At 41.7% G+C, this 21,250-nt stretch overlaps 1 protein-coding gene across 13 annotated transcripts in view; it reads left to right on the top strand.

Annotated features, from left to right (window-relative positions):
- The window catches only part of auts2a (activator of transcription and developmental regulator AUTS2 a), a 347,206-nt gene that overhangs the window by 318,606 nt on the left and 7,350 nt on the right, over positions 1 to 21,250 (top strand). For 12 of the 13 annotated variants that reach the window (XM_086057551.1, XM_086057548.1, XM_086012056.1 and 9 more), the window contains 8 exons: positions 11,657 to 12,221; positions 13,550 to 13,842; positions 16,601 to 16,839; positions 17,759 to 17,803; positions 19,004 to 19,099; positions 19,186 to 19,254; positions 19,638 to 19,667; positions 20,723 to 20,794. In XM_086057551.1, coding sequence (XP_085913677.1) covers positions 11,657 to 12,221; positions 13,550 to 13,842; positions 16,601 to 16,839; positions 17,759 to 17,803; positions 19,004 to 19,099; positions 19,186 to 19,254; positions 19,638 to 19,667; positions 20,723 to 20,794 — 1,409 coding nt within the window. The remainder of the gene's footprint in view (positions 1 to 11,656; positions 12,222 to 13,549; positions 13,843 to 16,600; positions 16,840 to 17,758; positions 17,804 to 19,003; positions 19,100 to 19,185; positions 19,255 to 19,637; positions 19,668 to 20,722; positions 20,795 to 21,250) is intronic. The other variant, XM_086012057.1, reaches the window with a different exon arrangement.

Raw genomic sequence — 21,250 nt, 5'->3', positions numbered from 1 at the left:
TCCTGGCTTAAACAGCATATTTGAGTAAGACTGGTTTGTTAATAAGTGATCAGTAGGAACGTCGACTGTGCTGTCAGCATTATTGTATTTTTCGGACTATAAGTCGCGGTTGTTCTCATAGTTTGGCCGGGGGTGCGATTTATACTCCGGAGCGATTTATGTGTGAAATTATTAACACATTATTACCTATATATCATTTCACATAAAGATAAATCCTTAACGCTATTAAAATGCATGGATAATTTAAACAGTAAAATCCTAATATTTTATTAAATAAGTAATTAAAATAGTATGATAAAAAAGCAATTTGACTATCAATACATCTACTTGCCGTGCCTGTGGTCTTACACACACGTACGGTGCGGAGACAACAAAGAGATAATCACGACCGAATACATAAATACTTTTGTAGACTTGGAAACATTCTACATGGTTCGCGATAAATAATAGACTTTTTTAATCGATCTATGACCGTTTTGGTGAGTTTAAAGTTATCTTACCTTGTAGTGTTGTCCACATTAATTTAGAGAATTTACACGGAAGCGGGTAGTATAGACCATTGATTGCGGTCAGAGAATCAGGAGGAGACACGGAAGAAACGTACCAAGGCGGAACTAAACTTTGGTTCTCCCCAGACATACCTGTTGTAAATTCCTCATTAGTGCTTCGTTTATCCAGGCATTGGTTTACCGTTGAACTTGTGTGTTTTACACCAGACATGTTTTCGGGCAGCTAATGGGTCCTTTCTTTACGTTGATTTGTGTCGGGCATATTGTTGGACAGCTAAGGGTCCTAACGAGAGACGTTTGAAGTCTGTTAGCGGCTAGCGGCAGATGCGCGCCGTCTTTGTGGTAGTGTAAAGTTCACTGAATATTTAAATAAATACTTCCTTGAAGTTTTAAATTGATTTATTATTGTCCGTGAGATTTAAAAAAAAAAAAAAAAGACAGCTACCGATATGTGTCAAAATACTGAATATCGGGGCCGATAATCGGTCTATTCCTAATATTAACGGCATAATATAAATGTCAAGTTAGCCCTGACGCCGCGACACGCTCAAGCATTTTTTTTTTTAACTAATTAGTAGTTAGAACCTGCTGCCTCATAACAGAAGCAATAAGCAGGAGCAAAGGATGCAAATAATGAGCAAAATCTCTTACATGCAAAAGGCTTTACAGAGGTGGAATTATTGAAAAGTATTGTGTGTCGGAGTAAATCGAATCAGCCAACCGAAAAAATAAGTCAAGGCAAAATATTTGCCCCGAGGCTTCATCTGCAGCATGTTCGTCATCCACACAGAAATTTCCGGTCTTCGTTAACATCCCTCTTACTGTACCTTAACTACTCATGACCTTATCGCCGTTTATTAGTAGCCTCTATTGGCAGAAAGTTGACACTGCTGCCAAGCAAAGTCAGTTGGAAATTACTCCAAGCACACTCTAATGAGGTATAGAAAATGGAAGGATTGATAGATGGATGGGTCACAGGAGTGATATATTTGGCACGGATTTTACACCAGATGCCCTTCCTGACGCAACCCAACAATTTTTATCCAGGTTTGCGAGAAGTGTGGCTGGAAATCAGCATATAGTGTAAAGAGTCCTTCCTCTGGACCAACCTGTAACATCCCTTCGCGGGATTTGATCACTGTGTCCTGCAAATGCATCCGATTACTCAAGAATTCGATGGAATAGTCGATAGGATGACCGATTCTAAAAAGATTTAATAGTGACAGTCTTATTGAGTGCAACAGGACATTGCCAGGTTTGTTTACAGAAAAACATTTGTTGATATTGTTTTATATGAGATCTAGCGTTTTAATTTTATTAGCTAAAGTGCCAAACTGACAGAGAACAAATCAATGACAGAATGAAAACAATGGGTTTTTTTTTAACTAAGATAATGGTTGTGTAGAGTCTGGCGAAGTCAAACGCTCTCACACGCACTTCTCACGTTTCATCAGCGTTGTGAGAAATGTCATCAGGTGGCATACGTATGTACACGTGACATGTTGGGAGTCAAATAGTGTGACAGCTGCCATGTCTCAGAGTATAGATTTACACCAGCGTGGCAATGTTTGCCAGCTATTTGCAAGTGGTCAGAGTTGGGTCCTTGTTACATGCCGATGTTACATCAACACCGGAGTATGACTGCGTTAGATCCCTCAGTTGTGGTTGACAAGTGTTCCCCAGATGCTTCACACTGGGGGGCAGCGTTATTGCCATGCCCGCCTGTGCCTCCACACATTGTGGTGAGCACCTGTGCCAACTTGCCTGTCATCGAGAAGCTGCAATGTTCCTTTCCGCAACTGCATGGGATATAAAGGCCTCTTCATCAGAGTGCAATGAGAAAGCACACCAAGGTTTGGTGTGACCTTCCATAACACAACGCTTGCATTTGTGACATACCGTAGATAGTTAAACCTGTAAAATCACCCCAGAATGAAGATGTGTATTTGAGAATGGTATTTAAATATAATTCCTTGATCTATTATAGATCAATTTGAAAGCAATCTTTAGGCACCACTCCCTAAATGGAATACAACTTGCTATGCTTCCTAGATCCATAAAGGTAGTAATAAGTAATGTATAAGTAAGGGTACAACATTTGTTTTTTACTCTTGGCATATTGATGAAAAGGTGGATGAGTTTTTGATTTGAAAGAACCCCAAGGATTGTTGCAAAGTCTTCCCGACAGTGAAGTAGCTTTCAACAAATGCTGTATAGTTACATGCCATTTCTTATTTACTTGAACAGTGTATGTAATAATAGCAGCAAAATGTTCGGAACCATTTGCCAGCAGTCACTAAATTTGGCTGGAAGATTGTGAACCTGCGTTTGGTCGTGAAGAGCTTGACCCGGAGACCTGACCTTAGCCCCATCAAACACCTTTGGGATGAACTTGAAGAGAGAGAGAGGAGGCCCTCTCTTCAATGTCTGTCACCCCAAAATTATCTCAAAATTTATTGCTCTGAAGGGTTCAGTTATTGTATTGAGGAATGGCCAGTTGTCCCACTCTGGGTATCCATATCGTATTTTCTTTAATAAAGGGGCTTAACCGGAGGATGTGGAAATAGGACACTCACTCCAACCTTATGCGAACATAAAGATACTGTCAAAAGCAGCAGATTTTCCAATTGCTGCTAGCAGATGCAGCTGCAGTTAGAAGCCATCACAGAAGAGCAGCTGTAATCAGAGCTACTGTGGGAGAAAGAGTGTTGCTGCTGCACTAAATGACTACATTTTGACTTTGAGAGAGGACATAGCACACGGGCCCCTACCAGACTATGTATGAATAACTAATGGAGGGATACTCCGGTAGAAAATTTAGGCTCTGACATTTGAAGGTCCTAGTCATGTTTCTTTTCACTTGTCATTGCAAACAAATATGTGTTGTCTTTGGTAAGGCAGCTACTTTCATGCAGCTTTTGACATGTCGTCTAAGATGAGCTCAGAACATTCACTATTTTAACGAGCCCAGTCTGTCTTTGAAGTGGTTAATGTCACCGTACGGTAACAATTTACACACTTGTTTTTTGTTTCACAAGTCTCAGGACAAGTCTGGATTATGGAACTAATTGTGAATTAACAGGCATAAATGGGAATTTACAGGAATTAACATCAATGAATTGGAACTCTCCAGAATATCAAGGTTGTTATAATGGCAACTTAGATGATGAAACATCAATTGACAGCATTTGCGAGGGATATGGCGCAAAATCGACTGAATAGCGAAAATCTGCAAGTAATTGACGCCCACCCAAAAATGCCTATAATTTCTTATAGCTGGTTCAAGATGTCTACAAAGAATGTTTTTTTCTATTATAAGACATGGTTTTTGCCTGAGCACAAAATCAGCAAATGACCGAGTTTTTCAGTGAATGACAGAGAATTGGTGATAGGCAAGTTTGTGAATGCCGAACTGCAAATCTGTGGGGCTTCATGGTATATATTTGATCCATCATCAAGAGTGTCACCAAAAATAAACCGTCCTGCTTTGAAATGTTTCCATGCATATATCTGCGTATGTTCCTCAGCTGAACGGCCCATTTAAGGTGTTCCGAACGTTTCTAGAATTTATCAGAAATGTCCCACCTTTTGCAACACCAAGTTATTGATTTTCTGTTTTTTTGACATATCCTGCTTGCAAATGAATACCAATTAAAACACAACCTCACCTTGTGCAATTTGTGTTTAATGACTGTAAATATGGACACCACCACACTGCCCCCTATTGGCATTTTGCTCAATCATCACTTGGTATAGCAGTGGTTTGTGTTACTGTGAGCCAATGTCAGCAATGCTCTGATATCCTCACTGAAAGACTGCACATGTCAGAGTCTCTCCCAGGCGGAATATTTGGCCTGCTCCCTCTCCATCACCCCTGTTCCCCAAATATTTTTTTCCGGATTAACTACCCACCCCTCCCTATCCTCTCTCAGCCACCCCTGGGAGTCTAGTACTAATAAAACATTTCAAGTCAAAGACCCTACACATAGCGGGATGTCCAAGCTGTGTAATCCAACACGCCTCCCAGCTCCAGCATTAGAGAGCTGCTGACATGATAGCAAGTCTGGGAGGGCCAGCAGGGGAGCGTCCATCATTGCCACACCTCAGTGCCATGGACCCCATTCTGGGGCATTTCTCGTATGTCTGTGCGCTGAGAAAGCAATGCAGTGGCACACCGGAGAAGCGTGTTGCTCTCAGAACAGCTAATGCTGTTAAAGGCTTCTGAGATAAGGAAGGGGGGATAAGGGGCTAATAGTCTGGAGATTCCCCGGAGGCTTTGGCTATGAGATCAGGGAGAAAGCTTCTGCAGATAATGTTACTGACACAGGATTTCAGCTTCTCTGGGAGCTGATATCACCAAGCGTGAGTGCATCGTTTCGCCACAGCGTTGCAAATATAAACAGTCGTGGCTTTTAGCATGGCAGGCAACATTGTAATGAATCACTTCCAAACTTGACATGTAAAGGCTCTTAAAAGCCGCCCAGTGGGTCTAAATTCGAGGAAATGAATGCCTCAGTTGATGTGCGGATTTGGGCGACATGGACCCTCTCCACTTTGGGCGCCAGAGAGGAGTATTAGAACATCAGGGGTCTCAAAACAACTTCCAATCACAGCAATATGGGAGCTGAGCTCAGCTGTCATCCGCTAATATGAACTCCTGGGGATTCCGCTCAGCTGGCAGACTACTGTGTGAATGCTTTGACTCACACACATTCAGTGTTCAGACTTTTTAAGGGTATGTTTACGCGGCCAACTCGTAATTTACCATTCTTTTTCTTTGCCTTTCTGAAAGGTTTAATGACCCATTTTTTCCACAGACCTGCATAAACGCTGCGATATGCAACTGTAGTCATCGGCGCCATTTTGTCGAAAGAAACCAGCAGATTATCTACTCTGGGAAACTGTCTTTTGAATATCATTTGTCAGCGGGACAAATGTAAGTAATGCAACACTGCTAGACTTTGCTGGTGAAGCGTTTTCCAAACAATGTGTTGTTGATTCTGATGTACTGTGTTTGCACACGCCCAGACCGAAGTAATCTGTTTTTAAAGACGAGAATGAGCCTGGGTAATGAAAAAAAAAGCGGAACTTGAAAGTGCAGCAGCAGCCGCTAGACGATCTGTGGTACACACAACAGAGTTATGTTCCAACATAACAAGCCACGTGAGCGCCTAACGCTTACTTTTATGACCTGGCTGAACACAAACTACGATATGATTGAGACATGTCACGGTAATCGTTTGCTATTGTCTTGGCAAACAGCCAGATGTGCACACAGCTGCTTCTCGTAGCCCGTCTTGCTCGCTTAATGATTGCATATTTAAGTCAGTCACACTTGCATCTCTTCGTTAGATAGTGGAGAAAAGATCAAGGGAGTTATTTGTAAATTATTTTAATCTGCAATTTATTTTATCCATGGAAGTGTGGGTCATCACAAAGACTTCTTTTGTTTTTAAATAGTCAATTTAACATACATCAATGCATGAATCTTGAGATGGCTATAGATTTATTGTTTTTAGCATTTACATGGGAATTGTGTGTTTTCGGTGACCAAAACGTCCCACTTTGAGCATTTTTGGCAATCCTAAAAAGCAAACCAAAACTTGTACGAGTACAAACGGCATGCACAGTAATGCATATTGGTTTGGCTGACTTGTGCATGCAAGGACACGAGCGAGATCAGGACCCGACAGAAATTAACACCTGCTTGTTATTCTCATCTGTGCGGGGAAGAGGTTTGGTTCTGCCATTAGTGCAACTTCAGACTTCATTAAGAACTAATAAACAAAGGCCGATCCCTCGCCAAAGAGACCCTGGAGACCATATGCTGCTGTCTAAACCACTGTCAGGACTTGCAATTGAACCGTATTATGGTGTCAAACACAATATGGATGCAGTTTGCCATGTAAATGGTTTCCAGACAAAGCCCCAAAACGTTTTTTCTTTTTCTTTTTCAAAACATTCTGCATAACAGGGGATTTGGAACGCGCTCATTTTTTTCCTGCCAAAATCCATAAACCCCGCAGAGTACAGAGATAGATTGGAGTTCAAATTTACTGAGACACGCAGGATGGAATCTTCAGTAATAGCCATGAATCATTTTCCACAGTGCGAGGTGTAATAAATTCAACTTGACCAAACAGCCTTTGCTCCCTTTGCTCATTGTTTCAGTTTTCATGCTGAGATGCAATCAAAGAAGACAGGGAAAAGCGAAAAAATACTATTTGGTGAACAAAGCCACCGTTATCAGGATGAATTTTCTACAAATGGTTTGATTTGTCCGAGCGCAGTAAAACGTGTTGAGCCGTGAGAAGTAGCTTGGCGTGGCAAAATGTTTCAGGTGGAAGAGAAAGAGTTGAAGGGGCATCGCTGAGTCTGTAGGTCAGCTGCCAACTTGTTGTGACATGTTTGCATTTCAGGATTGGTGGCACTTTTTGTGGGAGTCTTTTTCTTTTCACGTTCGCCCAATATTGCATTATACTGCTGCCTCTAAATTGTCATTCAAAGTAGGGAATTATATTGCCAAATTTACAAACATTCAACACAAGAATCCTGTGGGGTAAGTAAGTACCCAACTATGTGTAGTATTTGATCCATGTGCCATCAGTACCGTTTGCCTGTATTTTTTTATTTATTGTATATTATTTTTTGCAAACCACACTGAAACATGAAGCCGGCCAGGTTCTCCAACTGTAAATACAACTGCCAGTTGAGCCTTGCTCTTTCAAAGGCTTAACTACAAATGATGGCCACTGTCAGCAGGTTTAGTGGCATCCCATTAAACTTTTTGTGGACGTGAGACTGACAGCGTGCGCAAACTGTAGAGTACACACACAAAATATAGAATAACAGTAACACACAACGATGTTTTTTTTTCCTCACTTACGCCCTTCGCAGTCGACTTAGGAGCAGTCCGAAATCCTGCTCTGGTTTGATATTGTTCTTTAATTCATTTTTAACCACTAAACGATTCCAAATAAACAACAATAATTGGTTAATAAACCATAATCAAGAAAAATATGCTTTTGATTTACAATTTCTAAGAATGTATCCAATTAATCAAGAGAATAAGTAATTCTAAAAACAATTTAATAGTGACAGCCCTACAGAACACCTTAAAGCGGAAGTCAACCAAACATATTTTTTTCAAGAATATGTTCCCAGCAGGCCCACTAGTTGAAACACAGCATTCTGATAAATATTGCATTTGTGGAATAAGTATTAACCCACTTGTTTTTAGCCATCTCTGGGGGCGGCCATTTTGTCATTTGTGAACTGAAAATGACATCACAACTGCTCACAACGACCAATCACAACTGACCTGTTTTCTGAATCTGCGCCGTGACTGGTCATTGTGAGCAATTAAGACGTCATTTTCAGTCGACAGAAGACAAAAGGGCTGCCCCCAGAGATGGCTAAAAACAAATGGATTAATTCTTATTCCACAAATGCAATATTTATCAGAATGCCTTTTTTCAACTAGTGGGCTTGCATAGAACATATTTTTGAAAAAAAAACATGTTTGCGTTGACTTCCCTTGCATTTCCATTCGCATTATATGTGACCTGAAATGTTATTCTATTTCATTGTTTGTTTTGCACTACTGAATTTCCTGACTATGCTTAGCTTACATAGTGCTGCATGAATAAAACAGTAGAAATAAAAGTTTCCATCATCTCGCGTTCTAAGATGGTTTGCTGGTTACATTCTAACGTATTACTGTTAATGTTTCACAATACATTACTTGACAAATTCCAATTTGCACGGCAGCTTTGGACATTTGAGGTTTCTGATTTGTGTTAAAACAAATTACATGGATGTTTGCTTATACAGTATACGCCCTGCTGGTCGAATGGCACAATACACTCCTTTGAGGATTCCAAAGGATGTGAGTGGAAAAGCCTTTGGGGCAGTATTTTGAGGTAGAAATGGATGAGAAGCCCTGATAGCAAAGGACTGCGGCTTATGATGTCACATGGGTCTTTAGAGGCATCAATTTGTTAAGATGTCTGCAGGGCAGAGTGTCAGTTGTCATGTCCACCCGCCCTCACATAAAAGACAGACATTAGCAAAGTGCTTTTGGCTCAAGTTGCTAATGTATTTTTCAAGAGGACCGCTGCTGTCCTTCTAGTCACGCCTTTTATAACATGATCGCTTATTTGTCAATCATTTATACAGGCTGAACTATATCAAGTGAGAACAATGTAATGGGATAAGCTCGGTTTATCCCCCATCAAGTTCTGCATCAGTGATCTAGCATTCCATCGTATGTGTCTCACTTGCTTCAACCTTTGTGTTTGGGTCACGTTAAACCACAAAGATTATTTCAAATCATTCCACTTTTGTCCAGAACTTTCTGATCAAGGCCGAATGTCAATCATATGTGCTAATCATGCAGTCAATCCTTGGTTTGGGCTAGAAGACTAGAACAACAAGAGGGTATCTCATGCGTTCTCGTTTTATGCGTACTTTCAAATGGAACAGGACTTGGGCCGCGTTTCACAAAATCACGAGGACGTAAGAAAAAACGAGAATGCAAATTGAGAAACAAACAAAACTCAGAAGGAGCACAAGAGTTCACACAAAACATAACTTCGAGCACAGCATAGAATAACAAGGCTTGGAACTCACCAGACAAGAAACGTGACAGGACGAAGGAAATGTAACTTGGGACAAAAAAGCACATACACACACTGAAAGAAAGCAGGGAAGTAAATACAAACAAATTGACAAGAGAACGAGACACACCTGGACAAGACGCAAGTGGCTGGAGGGAGCTGATTGGTAAACACAAAGAACATGTCTGGCGAGAACAGGTTCAGACAAAAACCTTATTATTAGACAAGGCATGAACAAAGGCCACAGGAAAACAAGACATAACATGAAATAAAACTAAAATCGAAAACAAAGTCAACAAAAACACAGATCATGACACAAAGCCTCTTCGGTTAACTTGAGCTTTTGCCTCTCCAAGTCCCACACATGGGCTTCATTCTCCTGTGTGACGCTCCATCAAACTGAGCTAGTTAAAAATGCAATACCGCTGAAATGTTGAGAAACACCACAGAGCCAAGCGGGAATTGATCGTATGCGTTTCCAGGGATAGAGAAGACCAACAAATGAACCCTTGTGGGACAGAAACTGCAGCTCTTGTGCTCTTGTTCTTTCCTGCTCTGTCTGGCCCTGGAGTCTTCATTATGGACAGAATAGACACCTCTTTGAATAAGCGCGTTAGCACATTCTCAAAACAAGCCATGAACCTCACCGGGTTTGAAGGTGCGGGCAGGAGGCTTGAAAAATGGGGATTTCCCCATCTTTACAATTGTTTGCCAGTGACGTCGTCTTTTGAACAGCTATTGCATTTTTAAGTAGAGTACTTGTAGATGGATGTAATTGTAAGAGAGACTCCGTTGTGTCAGTGGGTGGTGCTTTGAGTACAGATGGCCACAGAACAACTATAGATGCATTCTTCCGTTTTGAAGTGGGGAGAGACGATGACAAAACCACTCCAACTTGTCACAATGTGTCTTTTGTGCATTAAAACAAGATAAGTGTGCTAGAATTCTTGATCCTTGAGAATGTCAGACATTCCATTAAGACACCTGGGAACTGTTTCAACTTGCAAATATATGGTATGTCTCTTTTAAAGGAATCGAGATCATACCTCCGCCAAATTAAAATGGGGCTTGCGCCTGGGGCAGCTAATACCGTGCATTTTCATGCTAATGGGAAGCGGTTATAGGCGTTGTTTTCGTACATCCTGTTCATAGTGAAGAAGGCAGCACGGAGGGAATAACGTGTCAGGGAGGAGGCCCGTTGTGACAGGCGGCACCCTCAGCTCGGAACAACTGGGTTAGTGCACCTCTTTGTCAGCTAAAGGCTTTTAACAGGTTGGGCCAAGTGGGAGGAGCCGCCACTAGTCCTGCCACAAGCACTCCCTGAAGCCCAGAGAGAGCTAATTACTGCTTGTGTATGCACTGTCATCTCCCCTGAGCCTGCGGAGCAACAAATCTGACTGCTGATGTCTGGCGATGCCTTCTGTTGGAGGAGATCCCTACAGACCAACACCCTATATTAGCCATTGTTCTCTGTGACCTCTAGCATAATGTGGTGGGCGACGCGAGGCAAGACCTATTGGTGTCCCTCAATGCGTTTTAAATAATGATTCAGTCACAACTGACCACCGGATCAGGATGTAGCTTGCTAGCTTAAACAAGCAAAAACAAACAAAGACAAATGTCACTGTTGTGTGATATTTTTTCCCCCCACACTTATGTTAGTAGTTTGTGTTTTTTTTCTTTCATGCGGTCTTTATAGCAATGGTAAAACAACAATGTAAGCTTTTGGCGCAATTCTGTGCAATCATATATAATCAAACTACCAACAATGTGTTAGACCAGGGGTGTCAAACTAATTTTTGTCACAGGCAGAGTCGTAGTTATGGATTTCCTTGGAGGGTTGTTATGACTGTGGACCCATATAAATGCATGATCGCCTTATTTTATCACATACACACAGCCAAGTCACGTATAAATACAGGTAGTTTAGAAATCAGAAGCCAGTAAATAATTAGTTGTTCTTTAAGTCGGAACACTGTGTGAAAGGTGTACATGTGTAATATAAAGACGCACTTATGTGGTAGGAATACCGATGCTGTTACTTCTGTCTGTAAACTACCAAAAAAAAGTGAGTGAAAACAAATACAAGAGTGCTACTTCAGAATAATGCACAACTGTGGTGATACTTTATCACACCATAGCTTACTTCTCTATGTGCTTGCTGGGTGGTGACTGCGTCTGTTGCAGAGAATAATTTGCAGTTACCTAAAAGTGTTGTCATCTATGTCCTTGAAGTACAGGTGCATAGTATAGGAGCATTTTTATGAGTACCAAATACCTTGCAGACGTACAGTATTGGCACGCAGTATCGGTGCATTCCTATTTGCTTGCATTGGGTATGTAGGTCTGCTAATGTGAAACAATAATTTGATACACAGGCAGATTCCCTTAATACTGGATAGTATACAGTCGTAGTGTCAAAAAAAGGAAGAAGCAGCATCATTTTAGAAGGCTGCATTTTGGAAAATCAAATACGTTCTTTCCGAAAGGACAACTATTGAATTGTTTTGTTTTCTTCTTTTCACGCAGTTCCAGATTTTGGCATCAATGCGCTCTCCACCAATGGCAGCCAGGTGCCTCACGGCCCAGGCCTCCTCAAGGTGTCAGGCCTAGAGCGCAGTCAAGAGAGGAGCCAGGAGAGCTGCAGGGACTCCCAACCTCCTTCATCGAGCACCCCTACTCTGTCCCGCCAATCCCTGCCCCCACCTCAGCCGCCACCCCAACCGCTCCTCCCGACGTCGCCGTCCTCACGGAAGTCCCAGGCAATCGGCTCTACTCGGGCTTCGGCCTCCAGTCATCCACTCCCACTTTCAGAGGCTCCGCCCAGGCCTCAGACTCCCGCAGCCGTGCCTCTCCCCCAGGGCCGAAAGCACTCGCCGACCCCCCCTCCCCGGCCCCAGCGCCACTCAGAACTGCAATCCCACCCTCGGTCTCTACATACACCCGGGGGTCATCTGCACTCACCGTCGCCTGCACCTCTGACCAACCACACTCAGCAGCAGCACCCCAGCCAGGCAGGGCCTCATCGCCCCCCCTCACGCTGCCACCCCCGACCCCTTTCTGCTTACAACGTCCTCAACCTCAACGGCCACAGGTAAGACAGTATGTGTTTGTTTTAAAAGTGCTCACATCTCTCAGCTCCCCTGACATGCCGGTACAATAAAAACTGCACATTCATTCACTTGAAAATCACTTCAGCTAAAATTGCACATGATGCACGATTATTATGTCACCATTAGGGAGAACTTTAGGCGAGAAGCTTATCAAACTGCCGAATAAAAGGGCCACATTGAAGCTGAAGTCCCTGTGATTAAATCAATTTCCACCAAGCATAATAGTTTGATTCAGTTGACAAGCTTTTTTTTTTTTCCATTTGCAATTTCCATTGCAAAATGTTGCGGTTATAAAAGAACGTACCACTTGTTATCAACTTACCAAGTACTAATCACAGTTAGCTGAAGGTGAAGCTAGACATTGCTCCCCATCACTTGTAATGGAAGATTCAATGAAAAAGGAAGAAGTAACGTAACACCACTTGTTAAAGGGCCATATGTCATGAAGGCAGAACATGAAATGCTGGATGTGCTCCATAGTTCTCAGTTTAACTTGCATCACATTCCTTTTCTGTGCTGAATTCTTATACTGACATTGCTATGACCAGTTAGCAAATACAGCATAAGCTGACTCATAATTGATTGTTCCAAATCGTATTGTGGGAAGATAAACTTAAATCCTGCTGGATGGAAATGACTTCGTTCCATTTGTTAAAGTCCCCCAAAAATACTTCATTCTAGAATTGAGAATGTTCAGGCAGTAGCACCAAATAGTCTTATCGTATAACATATGTAATAGTCATTGCCGTGATGTTGTGACGTTCATATTTATATTGACCAATGAGGGCCACTCGGTTAAAAACTGAAGAAACGCTCCTTTGGAACCAGCCACAGGATGTCAGCGCTTGGCTCTGCAACACCCCACCCCGTGCCAGCCCTGCTGGTCTGCCAATGCACCAACAGGGCCTCTTGGGTCCCTGCTGGCAATAATGGCAGCCAGCACCTGCAACCGAGCGCCAGTATCGCAAATGAGCTTTTAGGCTTAGTGCATGGGGCTTTGGAGACGGAGGCTGTGTGACGGCCTCTGGGGAACACCCACACACGCTACTCATTGTTTGCTCACAGAAGAGAAAAGGACCTCACATCCTATTTCCAGTGCACATGTTGACAACCGGGACAGATGCTCATTTGGCTTGCCGTTGGAAAAATGTATTTGCATGCAATCATGTTGTGAATGGATGGTGCGAGGGGATGCGTTTGAAAATGTAGGGCATTTGAGGTGTGAAGATGGCGATGAACAAGTGTTCAGCTTCCGCCTTACTGCTTATCCTTCCTCCTTTCAACACCTCTCTCTTTTTTATTATTACAGCAGCAGCAGGAGTAGCACCCCAGGGAGCAAGCCCCAAGGGCCTCCTGCTCCTTCCTCACACCTCCCCCACCACCCACCTCCTCCTGTGCCAGGCGCCACCGCGTCAACCTTCCCCTTGCCTCTGGCGGCTAACCACAGCACCCCCCACAGCTTCCCCCCTGCATTGCAGTCCTCACCGCACCCTCATCACCCCAATATGTTCGCTCCTCCAGCGGCTTTGCCTCCACCGCCACCGCTGACGTCTAGCACCCTGCCAGTACCGGGACATCCTGCTGCTGGGAGTGCCTACTCGGGTAAAAAAAAAAAATTACAAAAGAGATATTTTATTCATTTCACAGAGATACATATAAAAAAAAGTTGCTCGACGGCTCATTGGGGAACGCCAAAATAATTTGTGCACTTTGCAAAGCCAAATTGAAATTTCATGTTAGTTGTACGTCTTTGGTGTATCGTTCAACAGTTGTATTCCACAGGACAAGAATCGTATTCAAGGATCTAAGAAAGCTATCAGAACAGTCTTTGAATAGAAATATACTTGTATTTCTTGCCCACATTATGTTCCAAATTTACTCAAGTAAATATCTGTATAATTTTGTAAAAATTGTAGTTAAAAATACGATTAATCGCTATCTATTATGGAAAATTCAGCAATTGATTAGTTAAAAAACATTAATCGCCTGACAGCACTAATATGTATATATATATTAGGCGTGTAACGAAAAATGATTTAAAATATGCGTGTTCATTTAATCAATCCAAATAAAATCATACAATTTTCAAATATATCGATATCCATTTCATAGTCTATAGATATATACAGTACAGGCCAAAAGTTTGGACAGACTTCTCATTCAATGCGTTTCCTTTATTTTCATGACTATTTCCATTGTAGATTCTCACTGAAGGCGTCAACACTATGAATGAACATGTGGAGTTATGTACTTAACAAAAAAAAGGTGAAATAACTGGAAACGTGTTTTTTATTCTAGTTCCTTCAAAATAGCCACCCTTAGCTCTGATTACTGCTTTGCACACTCTTGGCATTCTCTCGATTCATTCAGATTCAAGCGGTAGTCACCTGAAATGGTTTTCCAACAGTCTTGAAGGAGGTGTTTAGCACTTGTTGGCACCTTTGCCTTCACTCTGCAGTCCAGCTCACCCCAAACTATCTTGATTGGGTTCAGAACATGTTCACTCAGTTATTTCACCTTTTTTTTTTTTGTTTAGTGCATAACTCCACGTGTTCATTCATAGTTTTGATGCCTTCAGTGAGAATCTACAATGTAAACAGTCACGAAGATGAAGAAAACACATTGAATGAGGAGGTGTGTCCAAACGTTTGGCCTGTACTGTATATATACAGTATACAGAGAGAATTGTTATCAAACTCCTTCTGCTTGTGTGGTTAGTTCAAGTTAACACTCAGACACGGTCTCTCTCATGCTTTGTTTGAATGACTTTACACTCTAGTGAAGCCTCACCACATTACAAAGGCACTTACCGCCCTGCTGTACATTTCTATGCATTGTCAGTGATCTAAATGTCAGGGTTGGTGCAGAAAAAAGACTAAAATGCACCTTCATCAGCATTTTAAGACCTTTTAGTTTTTCACTTGTGTGAATGTGTTCAGTAGTGAATGGCACAAGCTGCATTTTGTTCAAAAGGTACAAATGTTGATGACGGGAAATTTCTACCTCCTCTCCCGGTCCAATAAAACTGAAAGTATGCGATTATTTTTTATTGTTTTTTGGCCACTGGGGTAAAAAAGTAATTACAACAAAATAGCTCTCTGAGGGACTTTAAGGGTATCAAATCTCATCTCAGGATTTCAAAGTTACAGCTGGCAGACATTCTAACTATGGGTTTGTAATGTAGTTATTTTTGCTTTAATATACTTAATATATATTGCTTTCTTCATCTTCAAGCAAGACATTTTTGTAAGGTCGTGCAATCCAATTAAAATAAAAACTCACTGTTGATCAGATAATTCTTTTTGATCCTCTTCTCCTCTGTGTTTCTCCTTTTCCATGCAAAACCAAGTTACAGGATTTTTATCTCGATTTTTTTATGTGGGGGTTGGAGGTTGGAGTATTCTGCATATACTAGCACCACACAAAAATGATGTGTGGTACTCCGGTTTCCTCCCACATTCCAAAAAAATGCACGGTAGGTCGATTGGACACTCTAAATTGCCCCTAGGTGTGATTGTGAGTGCGGATGTTTGTCTCTGTGTGCCCTGCGATTGGCTGGAAACCAATTCAGGGTGTCCCCCGCCTACTGCCCGAAGACAGCTGGGATAGGCTCCGGCATGCCCGCGACCCTTGTGAGGACAAGCGGTATAGATAATGCATGGATGGATGTGCTTAAAGTTAATGTATAACTAGACAACATATGGCATACAGTACTACACGTACATGTGTAGTCATGTTTTTTTTTCTCTCAGGGTAAAGCTATATAGCCCATAGGGCTTATTATTTGACCTTTATAGAGTGATGGGAAAATGAAGCTTCACCTTTGCTTCATGAAACAGTTGTTGTATTTTTGGACTCCTCTAGATGGCACTCTCTGTTCAACATCGGACTCAAAGCACACTGACTTGCCATTTCTTATACCCTTTATTGATACCAACAGTGACATCTAGAGGAGTCAAAAAATACAACTAGCTCTTGAAGCTAATTTGAAGCTTCATTTTTTTTTTTACCCCCATCAACACCTTTGTAGCTTTCCTTGAGCTAAAATGGTTGTCATACGTGTACAAAATGGGGACGGACATTATTGTGTGGATTTCTCTAGTTGATTGTTGGACCGAATTCAGTTTAATTGTTAAGCCATTAAAATCAGTGGTGAACAGGACAGGTGGGTACTAGCCAGGTGCTAAGCCTTCGTACCCATTTAGGTGAAATTGTGTTAAATGTTGATGAATCCTCTTGACAATAGTTAAAGTCCATAAAAACATACACACAGGTACACACAAGAGCTTTGCTTTTCGCAATGCTTGTGTCACGCAACGTGAGGTTGACTGTTTCCTTCCTTCCCGCTTGCCTTCTGCAGAGCAAGACCTTCTGCGTCAGGAGCTCAACACACGTTTCTTGGCCTCCCAGAGCGCCGACCGCGGCGCCTCGCTGGGACCCCCGCCCTACCTGCGCACCGAGTTCCACCAGCACCAGCATCAGCACCAGCATCAGCACCAACACACCCACCAGCACACGCACCAGCACACCTTCACGCCATTCCCCCACGCCATTATGCCCACCCCAGCACCGTCCATGGTGCGTACCCCTGCCAGAAATGTGAGGATAAGTAGAACACAACCGTGTTGGGTTTGGAGGGCCCAACGGGGAAATGACTTTTTCTCTGTCTCACAGTAATACGTTTCACACATGTCAACGAGTGGGTGGGCGGGCATCAAAGTGTTTCCCCGCTGGGGCTGTGATAGGGAAGATTTACACTCAAACTGGCGTGTGTTTAAGCGGCACGTTGTACATACTTGTGGGTTTGTGGCGTCGCTCATTGATGACCGTGTATATCCGTCCATGCCACAGTGATGCTTTTGTCCACCCGGAAAGCCATTCTCGTGTTGTTTCTGGCCCATTCTTTCCATCTTTGAATGCTATTACTTTCTAAATTGGCAATAACTTGCTTAGAGCGTATCCGCAGCCAAGTTTTAGAACATAATACACTGAATTCATACTGGATGTAATGACAGCGCATGGCGCCGTCAGGGTGTTTTCATTACTGACATAAGCCTTGCATTAAGATCCTCACTGATGGTGAGACCACAGGCAATGAGTGGCTAGACCCAAAGCTTTAAAACACACATCCATGGACACTCATTACCGCCTGGCCTAAGGAGGTTTGCTTGGCTCTGATGATGGCTCAAAGGCAGCAAGGCTTGGCCTCTGACAGCTAATGAGGCCATAAAAAGCCTCTTAATAGCTGCAGTGTTTAGTCCTGACTGGGGAAATGTTCACCCCACGCCTGCCCTCCACCACTAAAAAGAGACCAAAAGTGATGCTGTTTTACAAGATCTTCACATGTTCACCAAAGGGGGAGAATGGAGGGGAAAAAAAGTCTTGTTGGGAGATGGTCAATTCATTAGCGTGTTCACAGTTTAATTCCTGTTTTGTCCTGAAACAGCCCAAAGTGGCCAATCTCTGCTTCTTGGTGTCTTTGAATGTTGTACTTAGCTTTGTTTCCTTTCTGCTACAGTTTGACAAGTACCCGACGAAAGTTGACCCCTTCTACAGACATAGTGTGAGTTTTCCCTTCCCGCCACATTTTGCTCGCCCATTCTGCCATTCAAGGCCATATGAGAGGGTGCTCTCAATTTGTGCATGCATTTGTGTTCGATTTCATGCGGTCAGCATCCTCTTCTGCTTGCTAATGGATGTCTTAATCATTTCACCCATCAGAAAGTGTGATTGTGACAAATAATTGCATCCGTTCATGAAATGTAGCGAGATAAACAGGACGTCCAGGATTAATCATTAGGTACACTTGCAAGAAATGAAGATCCCATGTGAACACGTGATCTAGTGTTTAGCTTTTTTCTCAAATTAGCTGCATTTGTTTTCTTTCATAGCTTCATTTTATTTTTTGAAACATAACATTCTAAAAGACTTCAAAAATAAATCCAAGATATTCAAACATGGTTAGTTGCCATGTTTGCTTTGTTGTACTGTACATTGTATTTGTCAGATGGATTGCAGTGGCGTGTACTGCTTTTTAAAATCATTTTCTTAAGGAAAATGCGCTTATTTATAATTTCCGTAGTCAAGATCCTGCCTTTACAAAGATTCATTTTAACTCTATGAATATTATTGTAGTGGCGAAGCACACTGCATCACACTGGCATGTTTCTAATATTTTGTGAGCATATCAATCAAACCTGAAGATCTCTATTTTTGTAAAGGGAGTATTTTGATACAACTCATTTGATTGTGCAGGTGTAGTTTGACTGTATATTGCGCAACACGGTCTTACAAATATTAAACAAATATTCAAAATGAGAAGGCCGCAGCTGCTCATCTTATTTATTGTACCAAGGATGTTTCAGTTATAATAAATCAAGCTTGATTTTGGGGGGGGGAAAAAAACATGCTGCACCTTCCTCAACAGGGCAAGCTTCCAAATTCAAAACAGCTTCACTTTTTATGATTGACAAGAACAATTATAATGAGCACTTGATCACAGTCTGCAGGATGGTTTACGAAAGCCTTGAACACTTGTTTACTTGGTTTACATTAGCCTTGCACACATTGCATCATTTGAAAACCTCGTTTTTTTTCTAATATCAAAGCAGCTGAAGTTAGCTAAATCTAATGAGTGCGCAGGGTTTTACTTTCGTCTTCATAGAAATATAATAATAAAGCCTATTTGATTTTTGAGGTGGACGTTTGCACATTCTCTTGCATCTTGCTAAGTGACGCCTCGCCTCCTTCTTTTCATCTTCAGCTCTTTCACTCGTACCCACCGGCGATGTCGGGCCTCCCCCCTGTCATCCCTCCAACTGGGCCCTTCAGCTCACTGCAAGGCGCATTTCAGCCCAAGGTAACACCCTCCTTCTAACAACTTCATATCAAGTGTAACATCTTTGACTGATTTTTCTTTTTCATTTCTTGTCTTGTCCTCTCTAGACCTCAAATCCTCTCGACGTGTCCTCGAGACCTGGTGTCCCACATACTTTCTTACAAAAGGACCCAAGGGTGAGGACATTTCAGCCAAAATCTCTATTGAACTAGGCACACATGCCCAATGAATTAAATATAATATCTGTCATGTGAGATGAAAATGTAGTTTTTGTCAGAAAGATTCAAATCTCAAGTTGTGCAGAGGTAATGTGACCGGTAATTGCATGTTGCAAAAGTTAGCTTTGCAAAATGTATCCAGTGTATTTGTGTATTTATTAAAATCGCTGACTTGCACTGCTGTTTTTTTGCTGCAATTCTACTGATTCTGTAATGCAAAATATGACAGTTTTGTTAATTTCACAGGGGAATTGTGTTCTTCCATTAGTCTCTGTGCAAGGTATTGATTCCAAGTAAAATATCTCCACCTGTTTTCCTCCCCCCCTGCCTCCTCTGTGTAGCTAGCGGATCCATTTCGGCCCATTCTCAGGGTGAGTAATCAGTGCTTTATCATGGTTTTGCACACACAATTCACATACCAATAGTCCTCCACTCGCCAGCGGCTATGATGCCTTCAAGGATTTTGTAAATAGAACGTCCAGACTGAAAGATTGCATGCTCCAAAGCAGACCAGGAGAAATGTATCCATGCTTTTACCTCCAGTAGACTTGATTCTTGTAACGGTCTCCTCCAAAAGAGCATCAAACAGCTCCAGCTCATTCAGAACGCCACGAAGAGATCAGAGCATATAATTCCAGTCCTAAAGGCTTTACACTGGCTTCCGTTTCGCTGTAGAATAGATTTTAAAATTCTGCATCTAGTATGTAAATCACTGAATGGCTTGCGTCCTGAATACATCAAAGAATTGCTGATTGAATATAAGCCCAGTATGGCTCTGAGATCAATTAGTGGAGTCCAGAGTTCAAAGTAAACACGGTAAAGCAGTATTTAGCTGTTATGCTGCACAGAATTGGAATAAAATGCCAACAGAAGTGAAGTCAGCCCCAAGTGCTTTTTTCCCCCATACCTTTGATTAAGGACTTGTAAACATTTTTTTCTTTTACTTATGTTAGAAACCATCTCATATATTTTTACTTTACTTTTAAATGTTTTTATAGTTTTCTGTTAATGTGTTTGAATGTCAGCATATGTTCTTTTAGTAATTTTTGTAAGTTACTTTTATTTTATCTGCTTTGCTTTGGAGTTTCGTTAACTGTTGTGCTTGTAAATGCTTTAAAGGTGTTGTCTTTGCTTGTTTGAAGCACATTGAGTTGCCTTGTTGAAATGCGCTATATAAATAAAGATGCATTGTCTTTCCTTTAACAAAAAAAAAACGTGCTTTTGGGCGTAAGATAGACATTAGACATGACGTTTATGCTGCTTTAAGTTTACAATACTTTTCTGCAGCTTATATTTCCTATACTATTCATGCCACATACATTCTCTGCAACTGTAATATTTTATTATTATAACATGTGAATTTTGATGCTTCTATTATAATAGAAGTCATGTGTGATCGTTTTATATTTCTGTCTTATGCCTTTAGAAGCCCGGAAAGTGGTGTGCTATGCACGTCCATACTGCCTGGCAAATATACCATCATCAACAAAAAGTCAAGGTGAGGATTCTTTGGACTTTCCTTTCGGAACCGGACTGAATCCAGTGTAAACATATGTGTAGGCACAGTGTTGCATATGCTTATATTTCTAAATTGAATACAAAAACCACTAGTGGTCCAACTCTACACATCCATATTTAATGGATGAGAAGATGGATCCTGCTGCTGCTTCAAATGTTTTTGTCATCCATTTTAAATGAGACAGTGAAATGAGAAATTGCATACTGTTCTTACTCTTCCTTTAATTGAAAACCATCAGTTTGAGGAGTGCAGAATTCTGTTTAATGTTCTAGCAACCTCATTTTAATTTCACATTTCATTTTTAGATTTCAGACTGTGTAAACAATAAGCGTCCGGTTATGTCTGGGTGACAGAACCCGAATGAATACTGTTTGAAAAAAAACAAACAAACTTGTGTTTGAGGTTGCACCACCTAGCTCAATAATCTTTTGAATT

Source organism: Filicampus tigris, chromosome 17 (assembly GCF_054856515.1).
Source record: "Filicampus tigris isolate MCC_2025a chromosome 17, RoL_Ftig_1.0, whole genome shotgun sequence".
In the NCBI taxonomy this organism is placed as follows: Eukaryota; Metazoa; Chordata; class Actinopteri; order Syngnathiformes; family Syngnathidae; genus Filicampus; species Filicampus tigris.
This window is presented reverse-complemented; position numbering and strand designations above follow the sequence as displayed.